The sequence below is a fragment of the Pantherophis guttatus genome, chromosome 3 (genome assembly GCF_059756535.1).
Source record: "Pantherophis guttatus breed Tessera chromosome 3, ASM5975653v1, whole genome shotgun sequence".
NCBI lineage: Eukaryota > Metazoa > Chordata > Lepidosauria > Squamata > Colubridae > Pantherophis > Pantherophis guttatus.
Window position 1 is genome coordinate 198,989,796 of NC_142065.1, and position 12,277 is coordinate 199,002,072.

The 12,277-nt window shown below is 40.8% G+C and overlaps 1 protein-coding gene across 1 annotated transcript in view; it reads left to right on the forward strand.

The window, feature by feature from the left end:
* MTBP (MDM2 binding protein) overlaps positions 1-12,277 on the forward strand; it is a 30,526-nt gene that overhangs the window by 12,618 nt on the left and 5,631 nt on the right. Inside the window, exons 13-20 of the mRNA XM_034422238.3 lie at positions 1,199-1,309; positions 1,804-1,968; positions 3,145-3,238; positions 3,328-3,462; positions 7,483-7,575; positions 8,388-8,654; positions 10,209-10,461; positions 11,982-12,095. Of these exons, the coding sequence (XP_034278129.2) occupies positions 1,199-1,309; positions 1,804-1,968; positions 3,145-3,238; positions 3,328-3,462; positions 7,483-7,575; positions 8,388-8,654; positions 10,209-10,461; positions 11,982-12,095 (1,232 nt within the window). The remainder of the gene's footprint in view (positions 1-1,198; positions 1,310-1,803; positions 1,969-3,144; positions 3,239-3,327; positions 3,463-7,482; positions 7,576-8,387; positions 8,655-10,208; positions 10,462-11,981; positions 12,096-12,277) is intronic.

A 12,277-nucleotide genomic window follows, 5' to 3' on the forward strand; every position in this document is an offset into this window, starting at 1 on the left:
AAACACATTGATCAAGAATAGCCATATCTATTCTTGAACCAAATACCAAAGCGCAAATACAGCTTTGTTCTCAGAGTCTTATTTAACATTAAGATAAAATCTTGATTCACTATTGACTGGACTGCCTGGACCTAGGTTAGACTTGTTCTTTTACTTTGTTCTCCAACAATGTAAGTCTCAACTCTAGGTTTTCACTAAGGGTTTACTAGGCTTGGAGAGATTTGTTTTTTTTCTGGATCACCTCTCCTTTTTAGTTTATTTACAACTTGTATAGAGAAAACACATTTGCCTGCTTGCTTTGAAAACATAAGAAGACTATAGGTCCATTTAACTTGATATTATTGATGTTGACTAGCATTGGCTGCACAAGGACTTTTCCCAGCTCTGTGTACATGCAAAATATATGCTATACCAGTGAAGTATGGCTATTACAATTGCCAAAATTGCCTTTTTAAGCCATGTGATTTATCTGTTACTATTACAGATACCTTTCAATTAATGAATCCAGTTTCCACACAGAGGATAATACAGCTAGTCCTTCACCTTAATTGAGCCGGGGTTCTATGGTTGTAAGTCATTAAGCAAAGCCATTTTGCCAGAAATCAGAAGGAAATGCTGGATTCCAGCAAACTAACTTAAATCATGGTTATGAGATGTTGCAAACAGCTGTAATTGCAGGCCAGTTGCTGAGTGCCCAAAATGCAGTCATGTGACTGAGGGGAAGGTACAGCCTGATGTCAGAACATTGAAACAAGGTCATAAGTAGTCCCAAAGGTGCTTTTCCAAGAGGCAACTGGACTTTCTGAAGAAGCTTCTTGGATGAGGAGCGAAACGTGTTCAAAGAAAAACCAAAAGTCCAGTTGCCTTTTGAAAAAGCATCTTTGGGACAGCCATAACCTGAATGATTGAGACTCTCCATAGACAAGGTCATAAGTAGCTTTTGGGTCTGTCATAACTGCTGCTAAGTGACCAGTTGTAAGTTGAGGACTATGTTTTGCTTCCCAAGAAAATATATGAGGTACTTTCCACAAAGACACGCAATGATGTTCTGTGAGTAGAAGTTGCCTTTAATCTGATTTCTTTGATTATAGTCCTGTATTTGCGCTCTCAAGTCATTTACGTGGCTAAATTTTAGCATTTGATGTAATTTGATCACTTCATTTTTTTTTTTTTAAAAATCACCTCTTTATCAACACAGGTTTCTTTGAAGAGTTTCTCAAAGTTTTCCCGCATTTTTATGGAGAACAGATTTTACAAAGAGAGAAGAAACTGGCTCAGTTCCAAAGACAGATTTTGAATCACTGCCTGAGTAAGTAATGGAATATTTATCCACAGAATAATGGATAGAAAATACATCAGTAAAAATATATCGGTCGGTGTATCTTAATTTATAGAGGGTAATACTTGAAAATAAAAAATGGGCTTGTTTTAGGGGCTATGACAATCATTTCACTTTGAGAATGCCTTCTTGAGTGATGCTTTCCATTTTCCTGTCTGTAATGTTTACTTGGCAAACTTCTAAACTCATTCAACAAATCAGGAAAATGGTTTGGAAAAAAAGAGTATTCCTTGAAAAAATGTTTTATGAGTGCCTGCTCAAATGACATTGTGTTTATGTATGCATAGCAAATTGCAGAAGCTTTTCTCCATAATCTTATAAAGGGATTATGTTTTTATTGCCTTATTTTTTACTTGCTTACAGCATGATGCAATAATTCAATTCAGCAAATTAGCATTATTATACATCTTGCATTACTAATATCATATCAGTGACGCCTAAATTTATTGTTTTCTGTTTTACAGAGAGACAAACGTTTGCTGGGCAGCTACCTGTAGCTTTAAAGAATAAACTGAAATATCTATTAGCCTACAGCAGGGAGCGTTTTTTTGAATTATGGAAGGTTAGCCATCCAAGTACTGTTTATCCAGGAGCAATGATTAAACCTAGAGATGAGGAAGCCATTGATGGTAAGCATCATTTTGTTAAATGTCTATGGAGATTCTCAGTCATCCAGGTCATGATTGTCCCAAAGGTGCTTTTTCAAGAGGCAACTTGGACTTTCTGGTTTTTCTTTGAAAACGTTTTGCTTCTCATCCAAGAAGCTTCTTCAGAAAGTCCAGTTGCCTCTTGAAAAAGCACCTTTGGGACATCATTTTGTTACTTAATTAGACTAATTAGGATAAACACATTGCTATAAATTACATTGTTTTAATAAATGAGCATTCATAATGCAGAATGTCACGTAGAGAAATGGGAGGTGTTTGAACTTTGAGATTGATTAATGGAGGACTTTTTTGTAGCAGGTAATACAGTCAAGGTATTAGTGGATAAGATACAGGTACAGGTACTCCTCGACTTACAACAGTTCATTTAGTGACCATTCAAAGTTACAATGGCACTGAAAAATGTGACTTATGACTGTTTTTCACAGTAATGACTTTTGCAGTATCCCCATGGTCATGTGATCAAAATTCAGATGCTTGGCAACTGGTTCATACTTACGACCGTTGCTGTGTCCCAAGGTCATGTGATCCTTTTTGCGACCTTCTGACAAGCAAAGTCAATGGGGAAGCCAGATTCACTTTAACAACCGGGTTACTAACTTATCAACTGCAGTGATTCACTTAACAACCGTGGCAAGAAAAGTCGTAAAATGGGACAAAACTCACTTAACAAATGTCTCACTGAACAACAGTAATGTTGGGCTCAATTGTTGTTGTAATTTGAGGACTGCCCGTATTCCTGACCACGATGGTGAGAATGAAGATTGTAAGAAGAAGAAGAAGGGGCACAAGGCAAGACTTGGGTCTCCTTACAATTGTCTCATATGTTTTCTCTGTTCATTTTTGTTGCTATCACAAAGTATAATTGAAGCTAATAATACTTGGTGTTAATAGTAAGTGAACAATAGGTCTTCGAGTTGTTGCCAAAAGTAAGAGATTTGTAAATTATTTTATTGAAGCTGGATAGAAATTTTCAAATTTTGCTCCACAAAACTTTTAATTACACCGAATGGGAAACTAGAACATCATTAGCTGTGTTGGTTTAAAACAAAAGATGAAGGTCCATAGATTTTGCAGTGGATTAAATGCCTGCCTTGCCTTCTTGCCCTTCCTCTCACCCACTGTCCCAACTATTCTCAGAATCAAAGCTAAAAGATTCAAATCCTTTGAAGTGGCCCGAAAGAAATGTTCTACAGAACTTGGAAAATTCTGAGAAGATTAAGCAAAGAACAAGGTAACATTAAGCATTTACGTCTATGTGTTAGTGTGTAGCTGTCATGTGAATGTAGCTTTCCGCTCATTCGGATTTGATTTTCCTTTTAGAGTTTCTGAACAGCTGTTGGGCCACAAAAATGGCCAGAAAGACTCAGCGTTACTTGATGCTAAAGAGATGCTTAAGTACTTCACTGCAGAAGGCTTGCCTGTTGGAGATCTGCAGCCCTTACACATTCCAAAAAGGTAGAGTAAAATCCTTGTCTTGAACATGCAACCCTACAGTTGACTCAGTAGAGCTGCCAAAAAAGCCAACACAGTTCTAGGCTGCACAGACAGAGGGATAGAATCAAGATCACATGAAGTGTTAATACCACTTTATAATGCCTTGGTAAGGCCACACTTGGAATACGGCATCCAGTTTTGGTCGCCACAATGTAAAATAGATGTTGAGACTCTAGAAAGAGTGCAGAGAAGAACAACAAAGATGATTAGGGGACTGGAGGCTAAAACATATGAAGAATGGTTGCTGGAACTGGGTATGTCTAGTTTAATGAAAAGAAGGACAAGGGGAGACATGATAGCAGTGTTCCAATATCCCAGGGGCTGCCACAAAGAAGAGGGAGTCAAGCTATTCTCCAAAGCACCTGAAGATAGGACAAGAAGCAATGGGTGGAAACTAATCAAGGAGAGAAGCAATTTAGAACTAAGGAGAAATTTCCTGATAGTTAGAACAATTAATCAGTGGAACAACTTACCTCCAGAAGTTGTGAATGCTCCAACACTGGAAGTTTTTAAGAAGATGTTGGATAAGCATTTGTCTGAAGTGGTGTAGGCTTTCCTGCCTAAGCAGGGGGTTGGACTAGAAGACCTCCAAGATCCCTTCCAACACTGTTATTCTATTCTATTCTAGATAATCTTAAGTAGCTACAAATTCTAGTTCTCCCGTTGAAACATAATTTTTGCTGGGAGCATTCAGACATCGATAGTGATGTTGTATGCTCACAATTTTCAAACAGTGTGGTCTTGTGAAACGCCTCAAAAAATTGAATAGGTTCTAATATCTGTATTTGAAGTCCAAGGATCACCTGCAAACTCCAACTTTCTGTGTTGCTCAGAAAGGATATAACAGCAGTATCATTGCAGGTAAGAACTTCAGAATGAATTATTAAAATGAGCTTTGTTTTAACCTGCATTATAACAGAAACATTTGAATTCACACTAGGTGTAAGCTTGATTAGATCATAATGAAGACTGATAACAAGGAATTCCTTCAGAGAATTCTTAAACCTGGTTTGGAGCATTGGAAATGGGGTGGGGCCTTCCTTCCTTCCTTCCCTCCCCCCTGCTCCCTCCCTCATGCAGGTTCCTTGTCATGTTATTGCTCACAACTAATAGTGTTTCCTCTGACATTGACAACAGAATTTCAGACCATCTGTTCACAGGATTAAAACTAATCATAGTTTGCAAATACACATTATGGAAAAGTACAATTACTTTTAGGAACTAATCTCGAAAATTGAGGGGGGAGGATATCATTCATACTGCCTGATTGAAGCCAGATCTTTTTCGTGAATGGGTAATGAATTTCTGGAATGTCAGCCAAGTTATCTTGTTTTGATTAACCAGTGACAGCATGTGTATAAACTGTACTTTTAGATTGCAACAAAATATTCTACCAAGACAAACAGAACTCTGCTACTTTATTTTACAGATAGAACGTATATTTGATTATTTGAACATTTTGTGTTACTATTGTTTCCAATAATGGAGAGCTATGTAGAATTATTTACGTATGAAATCTAGAATTTCTAGATGACTTAGAAATTTCACAAGGAATAGGGTTCAGAAGTACAACATAATACCGTAGTGAAGTACAACACCAAAGTAGGAGGAAGGAGGAGGTATGAATAGAATAGAATAGAATAGAATAGAATAGAATAGAATAGAATAGAATAGAATAGAATAGAATAGAATTAGAATAGAATTAGAATAGAATAGAATAGAATAGAATAGAATAGAATAGAATAGAATAGAATAGAATAGAATAGAATAGAATAGAATAGAATAACAGAGTTGGAAGGGACCTTGGAGGTCTTCTAGTCCAACCCCCTGCTTAGGCAGGAAACCCTACACTACTTCAGACAAATGGTTATCCAACATCTTAAAAACTTCCAGTGTTGGAGCATTCATAACTTCTGGAGGCAGGTTGTTCCACTGATTCATTGTTCTAACTGTCAGGAAATTTCTCCGTAGTTCTAGGTTGCTTCTCTCCTTGATTAGTTTCCACCCGTTGCTTCTTGTCCTGCCCTCAGGTGCTTTGGAGAATAGCTTGACTATGTATGTATGTTAACCCTAACCCTAACCTTCACACAACATCACCTTTCAGACAGCATGTCACATGGCATGATCAGCCAGTCACATGACCCACCAACCACAGGATCACATGAGCTCAATAAAAGAGGAGGAAAACTAAAACAAGACGCTTCAACTTCAAATCCCACTGAGGATGTCACCTAGCCTGGTAACAAAACGTTTGGAAGCTAAACAGGAAGCCCGGAGAACAGAGTGCCACCAATCCTAAACAGCGTCAGCCCTTGTTTAGTATCTGAGACTATCATCCATAGTTGTTAGTTGAATTAGGTATTAGTTCATTCCATGTCAAGTGCTCTGATTTCAGAAAAGTGATTGGTAAAGCATTATGTGTGCTGATGCAATACTTGTGGAGATATAGGCATTTGTGTGACCCCATAGTATGACTCTGAGGTTCCAGCAACTTTGAGACATAATATCTCTGGCAATATTTTGTTGAGAGAAACAAAACTCAGCCATCTTTTAGCACAACATTTTGTGCTCTATTAAACAAAATAATAAAAACATTCTCATGAGCGATCTCCATCTAGATAATTTGGAGCAAAGTTGGCTGAAAATGTGTGGCTCAAAAAAAGGTTAAAGTTTGGCTTTTTATATCTCTGGAAGAAAAAGTTATAATAAAAGTGAAACTGTGTGTGTAATAACTTAGCAACACAAGGTTTTCGAATATAAAATTTCTACTGCTTTCCAGTAGTTTAAAAATTGAGTGTAAAGTTGACGTTTTTTGTAAAAACATGAAAAATAGGGTATTTTCAGCCCGCTTTCACAAAAAAAGACCTTCTGGAAACTCTGCTAAATCATTTTCATTAGAAAGAGCATGTTTCAAACCCCCTAAAAAGTAGAGTTAGTTTTTCATCACTGTGGACCCCCAGACCACTTGACATGGAATGACTAATTGAAGCACAAATTTGGACATAATTAAGTGTGTGGCCATATCACACTTAAGGTGCAGATGTTGCTTTGGTGCCCAGTAAGCTTCTGAGTATAGTTCAGTGTTGTTTTGTTTTGCTTGAAAGCCTAAACGTTTGTCTGCTGAGCACATACAGAACCGATTGCTTCCCCTTGTGCCTCTATGATGATTCACTTGATTGAGCGATCAAAGTGGAGTCATTGCAAAAGGGCCTTTCAAAGCTGTGTTTGCCGTATATTGGAGTTTTGTATTTGATTATTACAATTACAATGGCAATTTAATTTTTATGGCATTTTTCATCTTTATTTATTTATATCCTGCCTTTATTATTTTTATAAACAATTCTCTCTATATAATATTCCTTCCTCTTCCTATTTCCCCACAACAACAAGTCTGTGAGGTAGGTTGGGTTGAGGGGGAGGGAGGGAATGAGAGAGAGACTGACTGACCAGCCAAAGGTCACCCAACCAGCTTTCATGCCAAAGGCATGAAACGCAAAGCCTCCTGGCTTTCTAGCTTGAAGTGTTGTTTTTATGCTTATAAACTACCGGGAGTCCTTGGACTCTGATGGTATATAAATGAGAGAAATACACATAAAACAAGCATGCTACAAATCAGATGTCTGTTCTTTACAATATGCTGCTAATGAGACTGATTGTTCCTATTCCTATTGTTAAAATGTTTGTTTTGCCTATAATAGCACTTAGCAATAGCATTTAGACTTATATATTGCTTCACAGTGCTTTTACAGTCCTCTCTAAGTGGTTTACAGAGTCAGCATATTGCAACAATTTTACCCACCTCGGAAGGATGGAAGGCTGAGTCAATCTTGAGCCGTGGGACTTGAACTGCCAAACTGCTGGCAATCAGCAGTCAGCAGAAGTAGCCTGCAGTACTGCACTCTAACCACTGCGCCAGCACAGCTCATATATAAGGGAGCAATAACTTTGGTTTCAGGTGAATTCTGTGTTGTTGTTTTTCAGTGATAGTGTTTTTTTGACACCTGAACTGACACCTCGAAAACTGAGAGCTTTACCGTTTGAAAAAGCTGCCAGCTGCCATTACCACGGTCTTGAGTAAGTTCCCTTACTGTGAATTATTTCCTGAGCCCTCTCCTTTGGCACAAGTCAAGTTTAAGAAAATATTGAAACTTTAAAAAAAAATAATAGATTTCTCTCCCAGTTCTTTTCATATTTTGGATATTTAATGCTTGAAACCAAGCATAATGTTTAAATGCATGCTTTTGTAAGTACAAAATATGTTCTGACAATGTTTTCAGCTGAAAGTAGAGCAGTTGACCTGGTAGTATTTGAACGTAATGCTTTTCAATGTCAAAGGGGTGTCTTCTCTATCACTGCACCAAGTACCTGTAGTCTCAGGCCAACTGGCAGAACCAGGTTTAAAGGCCCTTCTGGAAGGCCAAATGAATGAAGGTGGATTTCACCTCCAGTGGCAGGGTGTTCCACAGGGATATTTTTTTTTTATTTATTTATATGCCGCCCTTCTCCGGATACTCAGGGCGGCTTACAATGCGTTAAGCAATAGCCTTCATACTTTTGTATATTTATACAAAGTCAGCTTATTGCCCCCACAAACCGGGTCCTCATTTTACCTACCTTAGAAAGGATGGAAGGCTGAGTCAACCTTGAGCCTGGTGAGAATTGAACTTGCAGTAATTGCAGGCAGCTGGAAGCTAAATACTACCTTTAACAGTAGCATTAGTCTGCTGCCCCACTCAGGCTCCTGAATGGAGAAATTTGAGTAAGAAAAGCAAGGACGATATACCCTTATGGCAAGAAGGGCATAAAGTTTTCCTATATGTCAGAAGGAGCCTAGACTTTCTGCAATGCTGGTGGTTCCAAACCCTGTTTTTAATGTCGATTGTTAGGTACTGCCTCGACAACAGAAGAGCTTTGGAAAGAGATGGGGAGTTTGCTGAACTTCAGTCTCGTCTTATCCGTTTTGAAACTCAGACCACCTGCACAAAGGAGTCTTGCCCTGTGCCCTGGGTCTTGAGTCCCCTGCCATCCCCGGCAGTTTTGTCCGAGCCTGGAAGTGTCCCTGACGGAGAATCTTCACAAAGAGACTTCCAAATGGAAACCTCTAAGCTAAAACGGAGATCAAAAGACGTAGAGAGCTTTGGTTCCAACAAAAGGTATGAAAATAAATAGAACCGAGAGATTTCTTTCCTTTCTTGATTGCTGCTTTGCCTGGCTGTTATGCAATGTTTCTCTTCTATCATTTTTTTTTTCTGGCTATGATAACCTTCAGTGTACCATGTTTTCTATTGAAGTAAGTGGCACTTTCTTAATCCCTATGTTAAGGTTCCGACTGACGAGCCCAACCAAGCCAGCAAATCGAGACTATCAGATTCCTTTAAAAACAGCTTTATTGAGTACATCATTTCAGCCCGTATGAAAGCAAAACCAACTCTAATTATTTCCCGTGGTTCTCGTACAATTAAAAGAATAGATATTCCCCTCCCTCCTGGTCACAGGTCACATTATCCAATTAGGTGTTCTGGCATCTCCCGGGTAACTCCTTCCAGTCTCGGGCCAGCACCTCTTGAGATGACCTTGGTTCCCACGGGACGATCTATTGTTATTGTCTGGTCTGACATTTCAAACGTCCCCCTCCCCCATACTGTGTGGCAGGCTGAGAAACGAAAAGATGGCTACGGCAGCATGGATCCATTTCAAAGTTGGCACCTATAGGACAGAGTTCCCCAATATTTCTGGCTTTGCGGACCGGTGGGGGGAGAGGGGGAAAGAGTGGATGGTTCGTGCAAGCGGCCGGCACGTGTGCGTGCGTAGCTCCATTTCCATGAGCAGAGTGCCTGCCGCTCCCGCAAATAGAGCATGGTCGCACACGCTTGCCCATTGCTCACACAAGTGAGGATACACGCTCTCGCTGGCTGTTTCCATGGCCGGGTTGCAAATCCCTCCCCATTCACTAGTGTACTGTGGCCCACAGGTTGGGGACCACTGCTATAAAAGATAATGGTAAAAGTTCCCCTTGCACTTATGTGCTAGTCATTCCTGACTCTAGGGGGCAGTGTTCATCTCCGTTTCAAAGCCGAAGAGCCAGCGCGGTCCTAAGACATCTCCGTAGTCATGTGGCCGGCATGACTAAATGCCAAAGGCGCACGGAACGCTGTTACTTTCCCACCAAAGATGGTCCCTATTTTTCTACTTGCATTTTTTATGTGCTTTCGATCTGCTAGGTTGGCAGAAGCTGGGACAAGTAACGGGAGCTCACCCCGTTACGCGGCACTAGGGATTCGAACCGCTGAACTGCCGACCTTTCGATCAACAAGCTCAGTGTCTTAGCCACTGAACCACCGCTACATAACACCCCTATATAACACCCCTGCTATAGCACATTGAAAAATATTGCACAGTGCTAGCTGAGGGTAATTTGCTCAAGAGTGGTTCCATTTAGTTACTTGTGTCATATGTCTAAATAGTTGTATTTTCATCTGGAGACCAGATTAGGGACAGCTGTTCATGGAGAAAATTTATTTAATGTCGTCATTAAGAGTTGACAGTGATTTCGTGGCTCATAATATTTTAATTTTGCTTTCAGGCTGATAATTCTGATAGATGATAGATGTCAATACTGTGGTATTTTCAAAATAAATCCAAGCCAGCATAAATACATTTTGGTAAAAAGAAAAGAAAAGAAAAAAGTAATGTTACTCTTGTTTCAGATTACTGCAGTCTGAAAGCACAGATTCCGTCTTGTCCCAGGTGAGCAGAATCCGCAGGAGTCACCAAGCCACAGTTGTCCCAAAGAAATGCTTGAAGACTTCAACCTCTCTGCCCTCTGCGGCTGACAAATCTTTTCAGAATTGGGTGGTGAACAAAGAAACTTCCAGGAGCAACTCAGCAAGCCAGAACTGTAATAAAGAACCGGAGACACCGAAGCCCGGAAAAGAATCGAGATCCCAGAAGCATACACGGGTAAAGAATTCCTTTCTCCCTGCTGGATTTTTATGGTGACATCATTACACCACCAAAAGGCCTTCTATGGCCTGGCTGGCAACTCAAGAGGTTAATCTTGTTCTGATCTAGGCCTCCCGAGATCATGAAGCAGACTCCTCATCCCGATAAAACCTCTTTTATTTAGGTTAAAGAGAATCCCTCTCCAGCAAAGTCCTGGCAAACAGTCTTTCATGAGATTTCATAACCACAGACCTTTATCAGGCTTGGAGAGTGGCCAGGCCGATATCTTTCAAACACCTGTAGCAGCAATTACCTGCTGCAAGAAGTCAGGAACAGATTTTCACCCTAATGAATGGAACTAATTGTCTCCTGCAAACTCCCCTCCGCTCCTCTTTATTCCCTATGGGAGGGGCCATTCACCATCCACTTGTGCCTTTACTCCCGAGTAGGTCCTTGTTCTTTAGCTGTTCCCTTCTCCTGGCAGCTCTGCGCATGTGCACATCGGGAACAGGCTCCAGCTGTTCTTCTGCCCCACTGATATCCAACTCTGAAGGCAGCTGGTAACTGTCAGACGGCCCTGGCCCCATCTCTGCCTCTGATGCAGAGCACTCATCAAAGCCTTCCCCAGACTCCAGGACTGGCCCATGTTCTTCCCCAACCTCCTTACTGTTTTGAGTCTGCCACCAGCTCCGCTGGCTACTGGCGGGCCACAACAGAACTCCAGCTTTCAACCTAGAGTTTTACTTCTCTAGAATATATTACATTTATTTATTTTATTTTTATTTTATTTCCAATTTATATACCGCCCTTCTCCCTGAGGACTCAGGGCCGTGTACAGCCAGAATTAAGAACATGAAATACAAATATTAAAAAACATTAAAATATATATAAATTTGGCCCAAAAATTAAAAATCACAAACCAATTTAAAACTTTTAAAAATTTCTTCTTAAGCCAGCCCGGCTTGTTGGAAAAAGTGGGTTTTAAGGGCACGGCGGAAGGCACTGAGGTCTTGGATTCTCCTTATCTCAGGGGGCAACTGATTCCAGAGGGTAGGAGCCCCCACAGAGAAGGCCCTCCCCCTGGGGGTCACCAGCCTACATTGTTTGGCTGATGGCACCCTGAGGAGGCCCTCTCTGTGGGAGCGCACGGGTCGATGGAAGGTCGTCGGTGGCAGCAGGCGGTCTCGAAGATAGCTAGGCCCTATGCCATGGAGCGCTTTAAAGGTGATAACCAACACCTTGAAGCGCACCCGGAAGACCACCGGGAGCCAGTGCAGCTCGCGCAGGAGCGGTGTTACATGGGAGCGCCATGCTGCTCCCATCACTACCCGCGCTGCTGCGTTCTGGACCAGCTGGAGCCTCCGGGTGCTCTTCAAGGGGAGCCCCATGTAGAGAGTGTTGCAGTAGTCAAGGCAGGAGGTGACGAGGTGTGAGCGACTGTGCACATGATTACAGTAACTGGTGTCTTTGATCTGTTGAGGTATAGCCTGATGTGCTGGCCCTTGAAATTAAAATAGACCCATTTTTTTCTTCCCAAGATGCTGAAGGACATAGTGATGAGTACTCTTGAGAAGCATGGCATTGCAAGAGACCACAAGTGCTTCACAACATGCAGTCAACGTTTATTTGAAATATCCAAATGTTACTTAAAGGTACTCAAATGTTCTCTCTTTCTGTGTGCAAAATACCAGATGATCAAACTGTGGGATAATAAGCTTTTGTCAGATGGTTTAAAGGGAGAAAAAATTTAGTCCTTATTTTCCCTTAACTCGACTGGGCATCTATAATCCTTTTATGAGCTGGGGACTTCAATTCCCAGAATTCCTGAGCCAGC